Raw genomic sequence first — 19,261 nt, 5'->3', positions numbered from 1 at the left:
AAGAAAAAAGACTGTAGTATTGCAAACATCAGACCGAAGTGAAAATCACATAGAAAAACGCGCTTCTTTATTTCGGAGACATATACCTGTAGCTCCGTGTGTCCTGAAGTACACGCAGTTGAACACTAGAGGGAGACAGAGACTGCGCATGTGTGACAGAAACAGTTCTCAGAAGTGCAAACACATTCTCCACTTCAAGTTAAACAGCATACCTATTTTTGTGGCGAGGGCAGTGTTTTACAGGGATATGCGGGCAAAGCTCCGCTCTTATTTCTCCTGTTACCGAAGCGGGCTGAACCCGTGGGAACGGCGTAGCGAAGGAAGTGGGTCTCTGCGTCCCACGCAGAGGAGGGTTTTCCGGTTAAAGTTTCCTTTGTGATTCGGGGGTGGCGCTGTGATGCCAAAGGCGTTTATCCTCACAGACACAACACACAAGTGGCGAACATTATGAGTAAGCATAAAAATACGAATTCATGGTTCGGAGTTAGAGCAGCAGCTTAATTTCTATTCAGCGAGAGTAACAGCCTGGCAGATAACTGATCGTAGGCGTTGGCACTTAGGGGTGATGTTGTTATGGCATGCTAACGGTTGCTAGCTAACTTGGGGTGTCTGTGTCTGCAGTCAGCAGGGGAGCCGAAGAGTTTTCCGCTGAAGCCGGTGTCAGCGTTAAATACTTTATTGTTGTAGTTGATAGCGTTTCACGTCCAGTACGGTGCGTGTGTCCGCTTTTCTATAGCAGCCCGACTTTGGCTCGCGTACTGAATGTTTAGGTTCACTCCCACCCAGACAGGCTAACAATAGCTTAGCATGCCTGTGTGTTTTGGACAGTGACAGCTGCAGGCTGCGGCCCCATGACATCTGTGGAAAGGCCTCCTGAAACGTGGATTTCTTTAGCCCATCTTATCAGTTGTCATGAGTCTTGTACTATTGTAGATCTTTGTTCTTTTCTTTTTTTTCCTGCACATGCCCTGGTTACTGTGATACAGCTGCTCAGCATCATAGTACATACAAGTAGTGGATCAGAAGAGCAAAGGGGTATAACAGACTATTTGTACTGAAGCTTTGTTCTTATTTTGCTTTACAGGACCGTTCAAAGCTCTGTCCTCCTGAAATGGGAAAACCCCCCTTCCAGATTTTGTAACACAGGTAAGCAACAAGCCTTGTTCACATCTGGCGTGGTTTATGATAAGCCAGGTTGCAACCACATCCTTTTACCTGTTTGCTGGGGAACTGAAAAGCTCTTGTAATTCTTGGTAGCTGGTTTCCTGTGACTGATGGTGAAACAGCCCTGGCTGTCAGGACGTGTGTGCCTCGCAGTGTGTACCAGTGTAATGATGATGCATATCTGAAAGGCTAGTGTGGGCGTGTAGGGAGGAATGCTTCCAGTGTGTTTCAGCATTTGAATGTACTATTCAGCAGAATAGCACATTATGCATGTTTGAACAGCAGCTGTTTGTTGGGGAAAGTAGGGATGAGGCAACTGTGAAGATCTGTCGTATTCATTTGTGACTTGGAGGTTAATTTAATGTGTGACACTTGATATTTAGGTCACTGGCTGTTATTGTATTAAGCTAGCTTTTGTGTGAGGCCTCGACAAAAGCTGCAGACATAACGCCTCGCAGTTTTTCTCACCTGTTGTTGAGGAGATAGGCATCTCAGAGTGGTGTGCTGAGACAAAGATCACACATCAGATTGAAGAAGCAAGTGCATGCATTATCTTGCGTGTCTCATCATGTTGGCTTACGCTGTTATTGAGCTCATGTAGATACAGCACTAAGTAATTTCTTTATACAATTACAATACAATACAAGATTTAGTCTGAATTATTGAGTTAATGTTATTTTAGCACCATTGTCAAGGTTTTCTGAGCCTTTCTAAACCAGTTTTCGGATTTGTTTTCTCTGGGTGAGCAGTCAGGCTGTCTAGCTAGAATAGTTTTGGCTGTTGTCATCTGTAAAATGATTACAAATCTCTTGCGTGATCAGGTCAAAAAATCATTGTTAAATATCAGGTGATTTTGACAGCTGGACAGAATGGTGAAAAAATGCTTATGCAGTTTGTTTTCTGTCTGTAACATGTATACGCACTGATACAGGGTTATTTGGACCAGCTATATAATTTGTTTAAATAATTGTCATCTTATTAAATCATATTAAATTATAATATTTTGCTAATTTTTAGCTGTATTTTATTAGGTCCGTCATTGACTAGTAATGAGAGAATCTGGTTTATAATTTGTAAAAGCGGGTTGTGTTAGCCTCGTGATAGACTGGTGACCTGTTTCTCACCCTTTCACAGCTGGGTTAGACCCTAAAATTGGATGGATGGATGCTCTGTATAAGGTGCAGATACTTACTGAGTAAAAGCCTCGTGCCAGATAAATGAGTGAACAATATGTTTAGTTGTTTCTTTAGAGGATCTCTTGTCCATTTGTTGAACCCCCGACTCTACCATCTTGGACAGTAGCTGCCAACGTGAACCCGCTCGTATTCTCAGATGGATAAAAAGTAAATTAAAGTCAGTTTGTGAGGAAACTCAGCCCCACAGATGAGAGAAGACTGATTTTCAATCCAGTTTTAACAACTCAAAATTATTAGTATTTTCCATAAAAAGTAACACTATTCACCTACATTCTGATAGGTTCACATATTTTTTTTTTATCTCTCTGTTTTACTGTTTTACTGTTACTCTGTTTTTGACTTAAAAATAACATTTGATAGAACACAAATGTTATCTAAATGTTTTATGTCTGTCGCGATCAAACGTGCAGTGATCCAGTGAGATCAAGAGAAACTTTAGTGTCGTGCGGTTAGTGTGTCGCTATTCAGACGTGTAAGCTTGTGTTTGATTGTGAGAGAAAGAGAGGAGCAGCATCTCAGACAACACTGCCTCATTGTTTGCAGCCCCGCTGTGCAGTAATGACAGAATCCCCATCAGAACCCCACAGCTAGAAAACACATATTTGCAGAGAGAGCAAGAGGGAAATCAGCACACAGCACAGCGGCAGGTCCTGCCTTTGTAAACAACCATTAGCGAGTAGCTGTCAAAAGTTACTGGGCCTGCTCAGTCCAGAGGAGTGCTTGAGAAAGGAACCAGTTACACCAGGCTTGTGCCAGCAAATCAGGAAAATCTCTTCCATAACATGGGTTTGAATGGTTTGACTATTCACAGGAAGGTTAGCCTTCAGGCTTCGCTTCTTCACACGCTTAACCAGTTTGTGTTATAAATGTACCTGCCAGTCAGAAAGCAACAGCGATTTTAAGAATTTTTTTTGCCCCCAACTAGGGCTGCCACGATTAGTCGACTAGTCACGATTACGTCGACTATCAAAATCGTCGACGACTGATTTAATAGTCGACGCGTCATTTGAAGCTTTGTAAGATCACAAAAGACGCAGGAATAAGTAGTAGGATTTAAGCGTGTAATAACGGACTGAAACAGAAGATGGCAGCACTGCATGTACAAGGATGCCAGCTGCCGTTATACCCCGAAGAAGAAGAAGTAGCTCTGTCCCAGAATTCATAGCGCGGCCCAGCGCAGGCCAGCTCATTTTCCAACAATGGCGGCAGCTAGTTAGTTTTAATATTACTCTTATTATTCTTTCTGGGTCACAAAATAAACGTTTAACATATTTTCAGGCGAGAATGTAACTGCGTAAACCTCAAATATCTGCTCAATTTATCAAGACACCACATACTTTCAAAAGTGCTCCGACGTTTTCGGAGACGTCTGTTACCCTCTAGCTCGATAGCTAGCCGGGGGCAAGACTCACTAGAGCCGGTGAGCACACCGGACTTCAGGCAAATCGTTTTCAAACCCACCGCCATCTTTCGCTACTCAGGTTAAACATGATATATAAGTCACTTAGATAACTTAAAAATGTTATTGTTTGGCTTTTTTTTTTAGTATTTTATTTGTTCCTGAGTAAATCGGTTTGGCTGAGATTAAAGTTATAGTTTTTACACAGCTGAATAAATGTCAAGCAGACAACTGATTATCAGAAGCATGAGATGCTCGAGAATATACTCCGGTGTCCTGTTATATTTTAGATAGCAAGGAGTTTATTAAACTTCACCGAAACAATCTGCAAATTTCATTAAAATTTAACAAACTATCATCTTGTCTTTATTTTTAGTTAGCACATACCTTAAACACTTAAAGCTATAAGCTAATGATAGTTATATAAGAGCAGATGCATGCTGGTGCAATAAGCTGTACGTTTTACGTCCAATGGATGCATGATCTGATTAGTCGACTAATCACAAAAATAATCGGTGACTAGTCGACTATCAAAATAATCGTTTGTGGCAGCCCTACCCCCAACCATTACGCCAATGAAGTGTTAATCGCATCAAGAGCACATTTTACACAATTGCACCTGTTGCATCACTTTCACACTGTGATGGCCTATTGGGGCTTTTTTTGTAAACACAGCAATAATCACCTAAGCTTGATGGAGAACCAGAAATGGAGTAAAGTTATTCAAAAGTCAGTGACATGTACGACTTTTGGCTCATTACGGAGCAGTTTAATGCTCTATGTGTTTGTGCTTTGCATAAAATTTCCATGGAAACATTAGAAGATATCCATGCTAATAGTATGATAATGAATTGCATTTATATAGTGACACTTGTCACTAAAGCCAAGTAGCCTGAGCTAAACTGAACGCTTTTGTTGCTAAAAACAGGTTTAGCTTGTTTAAACCCGCACATTAGTTTAGGTTACATTTGCATTATTCCCATTGCTCATTACAGGTTTACAAGGAGTGGGCAGCCTCAGATAGGGAAGTGTCTCCTGAACTCTTTGTCTCGAGGCTCCATTTAGTCCAAATTGACTATATGGAAGCATTGAAGTTTTTTATACACTTCCTCAACTCAACGTTCAACTTTACTTTAACTCTTCCCATGGAGGGACTTTGTCTCTCTGCAAGTGCAAGGCAACACACAGCTAGACAGGCACTTTTTTTCTTTAATAGCTTCCTTTATGAGATACCTCGAGCTCTGATGGCGACTCGTTACCCGGGCTAAATGTATGGAAATCGTGGTGAGGTTGTTAAGAAGTAAAAAACAAAACAAAACATAAGCTGCCTTTTTAGAACAGCGGCCACAGCAACAGTTGTAAAAGCTGAAACATGCAAATTCTTCCGTGATGGCTGATTTAATCCCTGGTCTACAGTCCAGCATTCTTTCTCTTTCCCAAGTTATTTGTGTATGAAAGAGACAGACAGTCAGACTGAACGGTTTCTGGGACTAGGACTCAGGTTCCTGGAACTATGTTTTCCGGACTTGTCAAAGCCTGTGAACATGTCTGGAGTATTGTTTTGTTTTTATAGCGTGGCATAGTTGAGGGTTCCTCTAACTACATAAAGGACAAGCTGAACACTGGAATTTCTTAAATCCAATTCTTAGTAATTCATTAATAGATCTGTTTTTAATGGGGAAATGAATTGCAATTGGAAGAATGGAGGTCACTGCGGCTTCAGCAATTAGATATTCATGTTGCAACAGCGCTTCATAGTCAGTATAGCTCAGAAAAGTACAAACTGACTCAGTTATGAGCCACACTATAATTTGTTTATTCATTTCCTGTGTAGAGCTACATGCTACAAAAAAATGGAAAAAATAGATGTGTGTGTATATATAATCCTGTTTGGTCAATTCCTAAATAAAAACGGCATACATATGCATTAGTTGCATTAATCACTGTCCCTTTATATGGAGCTTTCAACTCTGTGTCCTCTGATTATTTCACAAGACATTACACTTTCTCTTTCCCTTTTGAAAAAACGATTCCAGGTCTTTCTGTCACCTTGGCATCGATGGACTCACAGAAAGGGGAGGAGCCAAATCCTGGCAGTATGGAAGTTGCCAGTGTGCCAGGCTCGGCCTCGAGCCCCCAGAGCGACGCCGTGACCAGCGAGCTTCAGGAGCTCTCCCTTCAGCCTGCTCCCAATCTGCTGCCTATACAGGAGCGCAAGAATGGTGAGACAGTGACGCGCATGACCTTTGTGTTTTTCAGCCACCACCGCTTCAGTTTGATGCTAGGTTTTGGATAGGTGTTAAAGAAACCACAGCAGACATCTGTCACGTGGCACAAATACATCCAAAGCTACGACTGTTATTTTAATTAGACGTTTTTACACATAAGAGCTTGCTCTCCAAAACGATAAAGAAGTTAAAAAGGTTCTAAAATCCAGTTTTTATGAATTAATACCATTTTACCATTCACTGTGCCAGGATGTTTGATTAAATCACACACTAAGTATTTTATCACAGCTGCATGTAAACAGAGTTAAATGCGATTCAGATCTGTAAGATTGTGGTTTATACACGTCAGTTTCTCTTCATAAACTTACCTCTGCCTGCTCTTTCTGTGCTACAGCCCTGCAGTTTCTGAAACGCCAATTAGTGACATAGTCGATGGATAGCGTTGCTTTGATAGAGTGCAAGATTAAATTTTAGTGAACAGACCCACCTGACCCCCCCCAGTCATATTGCAGCCACCGCGTCTAACAACTTTTCTGGTGGAAAAACGTGGTATAAACACTTCCTTTGAGCATGTCACACCAGGTTTGCTTCAGTAATTGGGTCTTTCTGTAAAAATTCACACTTATGTGCAGGGCTGCTTTTCAACATGTATGTTTTCTGCTCATTTTTGATGAAGTAGTATTCTGCCCTACCGCCTGACTCTTGGCTCTCACCACGAGTTTTTGTAAAGCAGTTTTAAAAACACTTTGTCCCTATGTCGTCTTGTAGCGTCACACTGTTTGTTTGGGGTTTTCTGCCATTAGATGTTTGCCATTATATACATTACTATTATGTCAAAATGAATAAGTGTTGTATTTACAGTTATTCCTGTTGGCTTTTCAGAAATGTCCTTTTTCTAGGATGATGTGTAGGAAACGCTTAACAGATATTACTGACCAGCAGCACTCTTGCTTCTGCCCCAAGTTAAGATTTTGTCGAACACTTCTCATGCCTGATAGAAGTGAACATAAAATCCTCCAAGCAAAGAAAAGGTGTGCTTGGGGAATATGTTACGTAAGTTGAGGACACGTGGAAGGTGTGGAAAGCACTTGTCTGGGAGGCAGAAGTTAAATGTCAGATGCGCCGGTACCTCTTGTTCATTAGTCAGTAGAGAGATTAGCTCACCATCGAGGGCGTCTAAAGGCAAGCGAGAGACCGAGATTTAAGTTCTGACGTGGTACTACGTGTATGTAAAAGACTGTGTGCACTGAAGTCTCCAGAAAGAAGGGAGTGAAGAAGCTTCTGTGCCTAATTGGCTTGCTCCTCAGCTTTGACCTGCCGCTACAGTAGATTAGAGTGTGCTGCATGTTTGCTCTGTGGAGTTAACACTCTGTAGACCCTTTTTATGTCTGGAATTAGGATAGAGCTTGGAGTACTTTGTTCTTCTGAGTTACTTGAGCATCTTCCTTTAGTCACAGTGGAAAGGTTACGTTTGCTGGATTAATATCTTTGATTTGTTTAAGGTCATAATGCTAAATTACAAGTGAAGCAGTGCTTAGTGGCATAGTGTCAAGAAAATGCTTGGTAGCTAAGAGAGCAAAACTTGAGCTGTTTCCAAAAAGGTATAAGTAACATTTTCTAGTGAATGTCTTTAAAAACGTATCCGTTTGTTACAGTTTCAGAAGTAACCAGAAAATACTTAGCAAAAGTCAAAGTTTGTTAAAACATTTTTGTAGCTAAGAGTCATCAAGTTCTTCTCCCTTTTCATCCATTCTTTCTGCAAAGGGCTTCTGCTCTCTCTTGACCCATCTTGCATGCGGTGCTATTTATGTCCATAGTCCTCAGTGGACTATGAGGGAAATGGCAAAACCTTTAGCTTGCACCTCTTGAAATAGTCCATTGTGGATTTTACTTTGTAAGCAAAGACATGCAGCTGGTCATCTTGTAGGGAGTACGCCTAGACTAGCTGGTCTATAAAGTGGGCTTGTGCTCTTGTGGAGGGCAGAATGGAAGCTATGGGGAGAGTTGAAGCCAACTCATCTGAGATCTTGTGGAAGCAAAGGCAGCTGTAGTCAAACACTAATAATCCTTCTGCGTGTTTATCTATGGAAACCTTGTTATGCCTTTTAGAAAGATTTTGCTGATCTTGGCTTGAGCTGAACTAAGCTGTGAGTAAGGTTGAACTTATAGGGATGTCTGTGAGCGCAGTGCTATAAAAGGAAGGAGGAAGTATCTAATTTATAATACAAAACAAAACGAAAGCTACCGGCTGATAGCCCAGCCCTACCTTTGATCATAGAGCCCCACAAAAAATCTATTTCAGCTTCATCAGTCCACAACATTTGTTTCCAGAATGTATTAGAAGGTCAGTTAAACACACTCACACATGCACATGTATCTTGCCATATCAGAATTGTCAGCCATATTGGCCATTGTTCCCAGCTGGGCGTTGGTCACCCATTTACTTGGAGGGAAAGTTAGTTGACTTGGTGTTGATTTGTATGGAGATGAAGGTTAGGCAAGGTTGGATCAGTCAATGATTTATAAATCAACAGTGGGAGAGAACAATGCACAATAACACATACAATAAAAATCTGAGTTACAAAGTACAATGGAAAATAGAGTTAAGGCAGTAGACGGCTAACTTTTAGAGTGCACTGAAAGCAATAAGATAAGAAACTTCGTGTTTCTTGAACATCATTTCAAATATGTTTATGTCGTTACGGAAGTATTTAAGAGTGACTCTGTGGCTGCTTGTCCCAACACCCTGTTTACTTCACCGTCTCACAGCCTCAGGCCATCACTCCCTTATTTAAACAACCCCTGCTCTTCTTGGCCTTCTCCTTACACTTCAGTGTGGTAGCCAGGAGCAAACATGTTGCTGCAGACACCCCTGCAGCTTATCTAGATGCCTTTACAGCACTGCGTGCGATTGCATGCACATTTCTGCACACGCACATGTGTTGCAGTGGAAGCGCAGAACCTGCATTGGGAGGGTTAGCAAAGCTTTATCTCTGATACCAGGTTGTACAGTATGCTAACTGTACTGGATGAAGGCTGGGACATTTGGTGTTAAACACGCCGTAGAGATAGGTGGCATGTTTTTCAGGATGGTCAGGTCTGTATACATTAATGTTTATGCAAGAGAGGAGAATATGGAGCCAGCTCTGTTTTTAAGGTGGAAGGCTGATATAAACCAAAACTAGTCTTGAAAGAGTTTTACATTTCCTGCCTTCCCAGTTGCAAACTTGTCTCTGAGGTTTTCTGTGCCAAAAAACCTGGTTATGCTATGATAATGGAATTGAGATCATTTGAAACTTTGAGCTGGAAAAACTTGCTTGAGTGTGGGCTGCGAGAGCAACATGAGAAGGAGGATGGGGATGTCGTAAAGAGCGGGGGGAAGAAGGGAGGTCATGTCTGAAATGGCTGTATTGCATAATTTCCCAGAGAGGGAACAGAAGGATAGTGAAGGAAAGTGGAAAGGAAGAGAAGAGGGGGTGTGTCACTTGGACTTGAGGAGGTGAGGCTTGGAATCGGCTTGTTTTTATTCTTGTTTTAGAGTGCAGAGGAGTGACCAAAAGTTTCCCTTTTCTTTTTAAGAAGAGCTTAAAACTTGTTCACGGAACAGTGTATGGGTGGATCTTGTTCTTATCCAAGGAGCAATAAGACACAGACGCACAGACCTACACACGCCCTTTCTGTTGGGGCGTGCATGCACTTGTAGTTCAGAGAAAGGGACTGTGAGGTGGAGTACCAGCTCCCTGTGACAGCATTGCTGTGGCTTTTCTGCTGTCGGACTTCTCCTCAGACTCCTGTGTTTTCTCAAATGAACAACGCTGGCTGTCTTTGGAATATGAATCCATAATCTTGCCAGGAAGGTGAAGTCTCCCTTCAGCATGGTGCAGAGGGATATGACTATCCAGTCAGGTAAAGCCCATTTGAGTCTCTAGTCCTCGTGCATTTTGTTTTAAACTTAAGGAAACAATTGAAAGTTTGGTCTACCTTAAGATGGACCTTAAGGTGAAATACATGTGAAATCTTCAATCATGCAAAGTGCCACCTTAGATTTTAGCTGCAACGCTGCAACCTTTTGAATATATATAATCATGTGTATGCAGTACATGTGTGTAAATTAGATCCGCAGGGCACAGAAGCTAGGCGGGGCTGTGAGGCCAGGTTTGTAGAGGGTGTCCTAAGTGGAAGTTAGGGGGTGAGGGAGCTGTGCAGGTTGGAAGATGTAGTTATGGGGAGGAGGAAGGCTATCCGTCACTCAGCAGCTGTGAACTGTCCAGCCAGGGCAGCAGTTCTGCCCGAGGAGTGACTGCAGGCAGTGGGCCAGGATCCGGGCGAACTTGGAGAGTCAGAGGTTAGCTGAGAGAGGAGGGATAGAGGCATATGCCGGGCTCACTGACGGAGACTGAGGCTGGGGGGAAATTAGGTTAGAGGCGTCACAGATTTTGCTCTCGATTTAAGCAGAAATGACCTGCTCAGTCAGAACAGATTGTTCCAGATCACAATGTAAACTACGTCTACTGCCACTCAGTCGAAAGAGGTTTTTAAATGATAAATGGAATGAGACAGTGTCAGCGCTGTCTGCAGCTGACAGCTGATTGAAGAAGCAATATACCTGCAACTACTAGATGCTGCAATGTTTGCTATGAATTTAAAACCTGCAGAATTTTCTGTTACAGGCACAGAGGCGAGTTCAAACTGTCTGATCCAGAAAAAGCCTCCATGTTTTTAAATAACCTCTTGTACTTTCTGGTCACTTAAACCGTTTTGACCTTCAGGACTTGACTGCAAATGACCCCTTTACAAACTAGAGGTAGTTGCAGACTAAGAGAGGTTGACTGCTAAAACATGGTCACGAAAAGGGTGAAATGTAAGAGTGGAGCTGATAGCCTCCTGCTGAAATTCCTTGAAGTGAGATTTTGGATTTGCATCCCCGTGTCATTCAGACTTGTAAACAAAGACAGATAAATATCACATGCTTCTTCATCTTCGACACATGACGGGCTATAGATTACATCGGGATGTAGGACAAGGGTCTTATTTGCATGAGGCTGAAATGATCAGTGTGAAAAATTTAAAATGTGAATATAATGTGATCCCTGCACAGCCAGACACTCATGCTTTTGGGTAGTAGTTAAGATATGTATCAGTGCTGAGGCTAGCCTAGCCCAGCAGTGATTCAGGGGAGGCTGCTGGTACTGTTATGTAACCTACTGGGATGCTGCCAGCAGCAGAGACCCCAGATCATTCTGTCAAGCTGAGAGTAGGAGTGAAAAGGAGAGGGAAGAATACGATGGAGGGACTGATAGATGGCGAGAAAGCGAAGGAATAAACGTGCAGAGAAAGAAGAAGAAATGCAGAAAGAACTGAATATTCCAAAAGGTAGAAAAAATATAAAAATTAAAGAGAGGAGGGACGGAAGGAAAAGTTGTTTTACTCTTATCCCTGCAAACAGCTGCAACCGACACAATCCAGCTGCATGTCTTCTTTCTTTTATAACAGTAATTCTTTCATGGCATTAGGTATTCTCCATAATTCCCCAAAAATCATTAACACACATGAAATGATACAACATAATTGCAACAACACGCTTTTGGTCATATTTTCACTGGACATGCTTCATATCTTTATGCATGTGGTGATAGATAGATCTATGCACATTGGAGTTTATGAAACTGCAGCACAAATCTGTGCTTCCTAGCAACACGACAAAACAGATTGAGTCCAAACAACGGGACACCAAATGTCGTTGCTTTTGGTGAATGTAAACAGCATCCAGTCTAATAAACACACAGGCAGGAGAATATTTATGCAACACAGGCAAGTCCTGCAAAAAGCTTAGATCTTAAGTGTGTCCAGCACACCACGCACACACCCACAGGCTACCCGTGACTCACCCTCACACACACACACACACACACACACACACACACACACACACACACACACACACACACACACACACACACACACACACACACACACACACACTTTTCACAACTGGTGTCACTGTCAGAATCTGGACATGCTCTTCTGGGAATTGGTAGCCTTCCATTTTTTCATTAAAAAATTTTTTTTTCGACTGTGTCCTGAGAGCATGGTATTTGAACAAGCACAGACACACACATACATCTTTGATTTACAATCCTGCAAATTCCTGTTAGATAATGAGAAGTGTGAGAGCATATCCAAAAAAACCTCACTCAGATCTGTTGCCTAAAGCTAAAGAAAAGCACTTCGCAGGTCTGCTCGTAGCAACAAGAACACAATGCCTGCACACCCACAGGTACAAGCCCACTCATGTCGCTCAGTGATCTTTAAAGACACGCAAGCACACATCTTACAACGTGCAATTCAGTTTCAAAGCTGACAGATGGACACACATTTACCCCAGCTAATATCAGTTTTTTATCACTTGAATGCAGCATGCTGTGTACAACATGAAACCTTTTGATATTCTGTTTCACAAACACGGTTATGCTGCGGTGTGTATTTTGAGCACAGCTACAGCACACATTTGCACATTTATAATTGGTGCTGTGAGTAGCAAGACAGAAAATGAAGGCAATAGAGTGCTTTATTAATGAGAATGTGTGCTGCCTTCACATTACTGCAGTAGTTGTGCATTATATGGCAGGGGTAATTGTAATCATGTATTGGAATAATAGTTTTGGAATAATACTATATTACTAACATGGTACCAAACATACTAAACCCAATGTTATCCACTTAAAAACTGGAAGTGTAAAATATGGAAGCGAGGTAATCCCAGTGCAATGGGAAATAAACTGACTGGCTATTTTATTTATGCAATAATAACTCTGCCATAGACTGGCAACCTGGCCAGGCTGTACCTCGCCTTTTGCCCTGTGGCAGGTGGAACAGGCTCCAGCCTGTCATCGTATACTGGGTAAGCGGTTAAGACGATGAATGAGTGGATGGACCATGACAGTCAATCTTGCTGTTTTTCAACACAGCAACAAATTCCTAATTTATTTTATCTTTACATCTTTTCTTTTCTTTACGAACAACCACAAAATAGCCTTTTTTTTAAAAAAGGTATTGAATACATTCAGTAAACTGGATGTGAATTAATTAGAAAATAACAATGGAAAACTACTAAACGATGCACTGATTTCAATTTTTATAAGAAAAATCTGGCCTGACAATTCAGTTCTTGGCCTGTTCAAATTTTCTTTCTTGGAGTTTTAATAAAAGAAAAAGGTTATTTTTCTGCAAATTTATTTTAATTTAAAATCAATCTGAAAAGAATTGCATGCGTCACACTTTAACATGTTTTACATGTCTTTGTCTCTGTAATTACACCTCCTAATATGCTAGATGGCAATGTGGTTACTATGCTGTTTTTAGGTTCTTCTTGTATGCAAACAGAGTTGAATGAACCCAGCAGTTCATGCAGAATTAGGAGTAATACATTATGTCTTTGCTAAAATGACTGCAATGCAAAGAAGAGACAAGATTTTTGAACAATTTGAGTTTACTCACGACAGACTGAGAAAACTGCTCATGCTACACTGTTAAATTATTGCCTGTTGTGCTAGCATCAGCATTATAAGGCAGTCTGACAGAATTATAGCCAAACCAATGTGAAAAAATGTATTATTACCAAACAGAATGTGTTGGGTTTTTTGGGGTTTTTTTGGGTTTTTTTTTTTTTGCGAAGGTAAAAGTCAAGTTGGAGTGGAATTGGCACAGAATTGCATAGATTTGAGGCTGACTGGCACAACACCGATCATGGCCAGTCAGCTGAAAACTGGCAGATTCTGTTCATCAACCAATTGATCAGTGAATCTCTAAAATTATGCTCAGGTTGTGTAGTCCCTCACTTAGAGTTCCAGGCAAGTGCAAAACAAAAAAAAGAAACTGTGAGAGTGAAAACAAACAAAGAAGACGAGGCGAGCACGTAGCTTAGGTCACATTTTCCTCTAATCTATTACATCTACTACTTCCTGAACAAAGACAGTCTTTTAACCAGCTGCAAGCAGGAGAAATAATTATGATTTTAAACAATAATTTCTGTCCTACTTGCTACACTTGGATGGAATTGCACATGTACAGATAAATATTTGGACTGTTGCATTGTGTTTTTTAGCCTTTTTATGGTCACCTTCATTTGCATCCACATCTCCTAAGACCTTATATCTAGAGTTGCAATGATCTTGCATGCATCTTTTATCAATTGTCCTTTTTGAGCCTCTGAAAGTCTATGCTTCAATCATGCCTTGATTGCTTGATTTAAAATTCACTGTAGTGGTGTACAGAGGTATAAGACAAAAACTGTGTCATGTTTCAAAACCTCCTGCAGCTAACTGAAGGTTTAAGCTCCTGCTGTCACAGGTGCAAGCTGTGGGAACAAGTAGGCCCACAAACAGAAGACATGTGCTCTATGATCATCACCAACCCGGTGTGCTCTGGTGTTTCTGAATAATAGAAGACCTATTAGCCTGTGACTCACCTGCCAACACCAAATGTGGCGCACTTAGTGTTTGCTGATGAATGTAACAGAGGTCACCGTGAACTGGCAGGACTCCTGTTTCATCAGGATGACTCAGACACGAGTCACAAGAATCAAAAATCAGGGCTGTAGGCTAGGATGTGCCTAGCATATATTATTAAAGCTATATGTGAAACACAAAAAGAAGAACCACCAACATTTGTCATAACAAATGACAAATCTTAAGTATTTTCTCCCTGACATGTCACCTCTTTGGCTAAATAAACTGGAAAATTGTTTTAAGTTCCAGTAAGTGTGAGAACAGAGTTGTCTTTCTGCACAAACAAGAATATCTGTTGGCAACGCTCGATAACATCAAACCTTTCACCAATCTGCAGAGATTGGGAAACTCTCGTAGAGGTTATGTCACATCTCAAGCATTCCTACACTCGACTAAAAACAAAGCTGTGTGTGGCTGGATTGAATTTCTTGAGTTTGTTCTAGACTTTACAAAGTCATTTGAGGTTTCTGCATTTTGACACATTTCTTTCTTGCAGGTTTTCTTGTCTTTTGCTTTTGCAATGAACGCAAACCACATTTAAAGTTTTGTTTGTCTGTTTAGTCACTGTGTAAAAAATCTGCATTGTAATAGAACATGAAAGATCTTTTTAATCAGCATTGCGACACATCTGCAAATATGTCATGTGACTAATGATAAGTTTTCTTGAAAGCAAAGGTAGAAGAATGTGTAGCACTAGCAGCTAGCTGTCTATGAAGCTCTGTCGTTTCGTACGCTTGGATCTGCACCTGCATGTCACTTAAACTCTTGTAATAAATAGAAACCTGTGTCCCCAAAGGTCTGTGTCTAATAAAAACTCTGCTGAAGCAAATTAAGAGCCAGGCTTTTATTAGATGTTATATACAGTAACAGAAAAAGGAGAGGAGAGGATGAAGCAGAAAGAGCCCTATAAAACTCTAAAGAGCACCTGAAGAAAAGAGACTTGTAAGAATACAATCAGTAAGTATTAAAAAGACTTTCTCAAGCCAGAAAAACAATCTCTATCAGATGCTTGTGAGCTGTAATGTGCACTCAGTCCAACAGTTTTTTAAATTTGTGTCCACTCTGTCTTTGTTTGCTGACAGCCTGCCCAGGAGTTTGTTGTTGTACATCTGAAGGAAGGAAAAAAAAGTTGTTTCCTCTGCAACTAGGGCAGGAGGTTAGGGGGTTTGTTACAATAAAAATTATTTTCAGATGTTGGAGTTATGTAACAGTGTTACGAAGCTGTCATCCCAGCACTGGGAGCACCCTTTCTGCTGCTCTTGCTCTCTGTTTTTCCCTCTGTTTCTCTGAAAGTCTCATTTTGCTGAACACGACCTGAACCCCCACCCCCCCCCGTTCTCCTCCTTACCCAGTCGTTTCTGTTTTACAATAAAGGTTCACAGAACCAGATGCTAACAGCTGCCAGCTGGCTTGTGGGTCTTTCGGTGCTTGCGCACTTATAGATGCTTCTGTTTCCTTCAACGGTATACAATTAGAGCTCGTTTAGACTACTTTTCATTGACATGATGTGACAGAGTGAGGGGTGCTGCTGCAAGCTGGTCAACAAAAGAACCTTTGACTGTGTTTAAAAGGAGTGGGCTTAATTAGTTCCACTGCTTTTAAAAGCAGAATAAATTTTCTCTTTCGGCCATCTGATGAATAATCATGTGGGGAAATCAAATCAAATAAAGTAGTAGTAGTTAAAATAGGCAGGACTTCAAACCTCTGAGCTCCTTAAGTATATGTGAAAAGTCAAAGCTACAAACCAAACCAGCCTGTAAAGATGCAGCTCAGTAGTACAGACTAGTTATGACTTGCTCCAGCTGTGACATTTAAGGATTATCGGTGGTATTTCAGGTAGATCATATTGGGGTTATATCTGATTAGGATCTGGGAAAGGTTTGTGCTTATTTTTTATTATTCTATTTGAACTTGTGCTAATTGAACCAATTAGTATTCCGTGCATTTGGATATCTGACTGTAGCACTTTGCAGTAGAAATAGCCAAATAAGTACGTTGCAAAGTATAACCTGTCTTTGAAGTTTTGTTACCTCTGACAGCTGACAAAAGCACAAAACTTGATTCCTCTTTGGAATGAAGCTGAAGTTCAGCAGTAGGTCAGTCAGGGATTATGCATCTGATAAACCCAGGACTTGTACTGTTCCCTCATCCCCAAACATGTAAAGAGTTGCCTTTTCCTGTGAGTTTGCTACTTTAATTACAACTATAAAATAAAGTAAATGATTAAGTTCGGCCTTGTTGCTGCATTTTGTGGTTTGTTAAAAATTCCACGTCTTTTCCTAATGATTACGCACATGGCTACAATGGCTACAATGGCTAAAAGTCTCCTCGGTTCAGGATGACGCTGAGTAATCCCCTGCCTGATGTCAGTGAGTCCCAGGAAACAGTGCTGGTAAATTCCACAGAAGAGCGAGTGGGTGGGGGGAGACCAGGAAGTAAAAAGGAAAAAAAATTGTTGCCTGTTTTCCTTGCTGGAATGTTAATGGCTGGTCTGACCTACGGTGGCCTGTCACTTGGCCTGGTTTGTTTCTTGGCAGCTCGGGTTTTGTTGAGTTCATCTGTTTAGTGCATTCTTTGTCCATCTGTAAACTTGCCTTTGACTAGAAAGACATCAATTCAAACATTCGGACATCGTGAAAAGTTACAAGTGAGGAGTTTTGTCTGGCTCAGTGCTGATAATGTTACGCAAGTTTAAATTTACTTGTGGTGCGTCTAGTTTTTATATAACATTGTAAATCCTTTTGCACTGGACAAATGATCCCAAACTATTTGATGTGTGTTTGGTGTAAAATGTTGCCTAAATAAAACACTCTGAAGTTAAAAGCGAGCTTAAACAGTGGTGGTCAGGTAGGGAATAAACATGCCAAAACATTCTAGTTAATCCAGTTGACGGCAAATTTGTAAGGTGAGGTCTTTGCCACTTTGTGGAAGAGGCGCTAGTTCCCAAGGATGTATTTATTCAGTCAGAATTCATTAACTCTTATTCGATAATTAACATACTTGGAATCTCGTTGCCTGAAATGATTGCTTTGAAGATGCGGACCAGATCTGCAATCGCCAGGTCAGTTACTGTCTTCAAAGTGATTTTGAGGCATCAAGGCAGTGATAAGATGGCAATAAAATAGAGTCAGTCTGCTATCAGTTTGTGATTAATCAACAAGGAGACACAAACCCCTTCTGGATTGTGTCATGAAGGGAATTTGGAATAAAAAGGCTGCTGCAGTGCTAGCTGCTGTGATCAGACTGAAATCAGCTATTTCTATTTAATTAAAAAAGACTTAAAAATACCACAGAGAGGCGGTGTACCGAACGAAAAACACCATGGAGGACAAAAAATAGCGGAAACAGACACGTGTCTTTAAACAAAGGAAGTCCCAGAAATATGAATTACCACTTATAATTTGAACTTTCAAATAAAAACTTAAATCAGGCTTTGAGATCAGAATCGAAGTAGTAGGCTTCAACATTAAACACTCAAGAGTTCAACATTATATTCTTCTTTTAACCTTTAGACCAGATTGTCCACTCCTACTAGATAATGTGTTTTCAGGTTTCCCCTCCATTAATTTGTGGACGTCTCTGACTAACTGTGAGACCTTCAAGTCATTCTGTCTTCTTCACAAAATGCGTCTCTTTTTTTTTTTTTATTATAAAGTCACAGAAATGTTTTTAGTGAAGGATAAAGGAAAATACCCAAGGCCAAATAACTTCAGTGGAAAGTACTGACGCCCAACAACACCCATCAGATCAAAGGTTGTAGAGTCCAATACTTTACTCGAGCAGCGGTACAGTTTGGACACAGTTTAAGCTTTCACCTCTCGTTGGAATCAGACTCTTTGGAGTTTGCAGTGCTTTGGTGGTTTTTTGTGTAGTTATAGAGATCCTAGAATCAACTAATTCAAAGTAATTCTAAAGAAGATCATAACTCATCTATTAGTGTGGGTTACTGGTTACTACATAATCCTATTTAGTGGGGTAAATCCTGGGAAACTGTGAAATGTGCCTTCCACACACTGTGGTCAAGCTGTTTCAAAACCATAAAATATTTGCCTGCATTACTGGCTCGCTCAGTACTGTTATTACAGGGGAATCGCTGCCCCTGAGGTTTTTAGTTATGTGAAATATACAGCTGGCTGGACTGTAGAGGCTGAAAGCTGGTTACAAATAGTTGAAATGCTAATGTAACGGAGGATTTATGATTTTGAGCTGTGGAGGTGTAAATAAGCCAATATGTGTTTAGCATGCTGTGTCGGTTTGTGATGTGTGCAGTGCTGAGATTCAGCCTACACAGCCATGTCCTAATCCCAGCGTGTGCTGTCTTTTCTGTGTTTCCTGCCCAGACTGTGAATCATAACAGCAGGTGGACTTTAATCTCACACTCATAACACACAGTAATTGTAGTCACCAGACAGGGTTTGTTTAAGGTGTTGTCTGTGTTTTCAGGTGCGCTGCTGCCCTGTGTGATATCAGTGTAGTATGCTGTTCATTTCGAATTTGGTGTTTAAACCGGCTGCAGTTGAAGCCTCTCTGTGCTGAATGTATGGTAAAGTCTTCTTTTGTATCATAAAAAACTGATTTAGTTCAAGGAAATGGGGCTTAAAGTTTTCTTGTATGTGTTTGGAGCTAGAGATGTGCATGCCTGTCTCAGAGTAACCTTACCCTGCGAGTGCACAGGTGATACCAAGCTGTATTTAGCCCCCTTATGGCCAGCTGGCCCTGCTATTTAAAACAGATTGAGGGGGAAGGGTGACTGTGGCCGTGGCCGGC

General features: G+C 41.0%; 1 protein-coding gene across 5 annotated transcripts in view; it reads left to right on the top strand.

Annotated features, from left to right (window-relative positions):
* Window positions 1–210: 210 nt before the first annotated feature.
* Window positions 211–19,261, top strand: part of mrtfab (myocardin related transcription factor Ab) — a 41,191-nt gene continuing 22,140 nt past the window's right edge. For 2 of the 5 annotated variants that reach the window (XM_084938213.1, XM_084938211.1), the window contains exons 1-3: window positions 603–712; window positions 1,085–1,146; window positions 5,796–5,981. In XM_084938213.1, coding sequence (XP_084794339.1) covers window positions 5,819–5,981 — 163 coding nt within the window. In that variant the 5' untranslated portion in view covers window positions 603–712; window positions 1,085–1,146; window positions 5,796–5,818. Of the gene's footprint in view, window positions 452–602; window positions 713–1,084; window positions 1,147–5,795; window positions 5,982–7,828; window positions 9,894–19,261 lie in introns of those variants that run through there. The other 3 variants (XM_084938207.1, XM_084938209.1, XM_084938210.1) reach the window with 3 other exon arrangements.

The sequence above is a fragment of the Perissodus microlepis genome, chromosome 8 (assembly GCF_051167445.1).
Source record: "Perissodus microlepis isolate ML-2025 ecotype Zambia chromosome 8, ASM5116744v1, whole genome shotgun sequence".
Classification (NCBI taxonomy): Eukaryota; Metazoa; Chordata; class Actinopteri; order Cichliformes; family Cichlidae; genus Perissodus; species Perissodus microlepis.
Note: the sequence above shows the minus strand (reverse complement) of the source record. Positions and strands in the feature narration are given on the sequence as shown.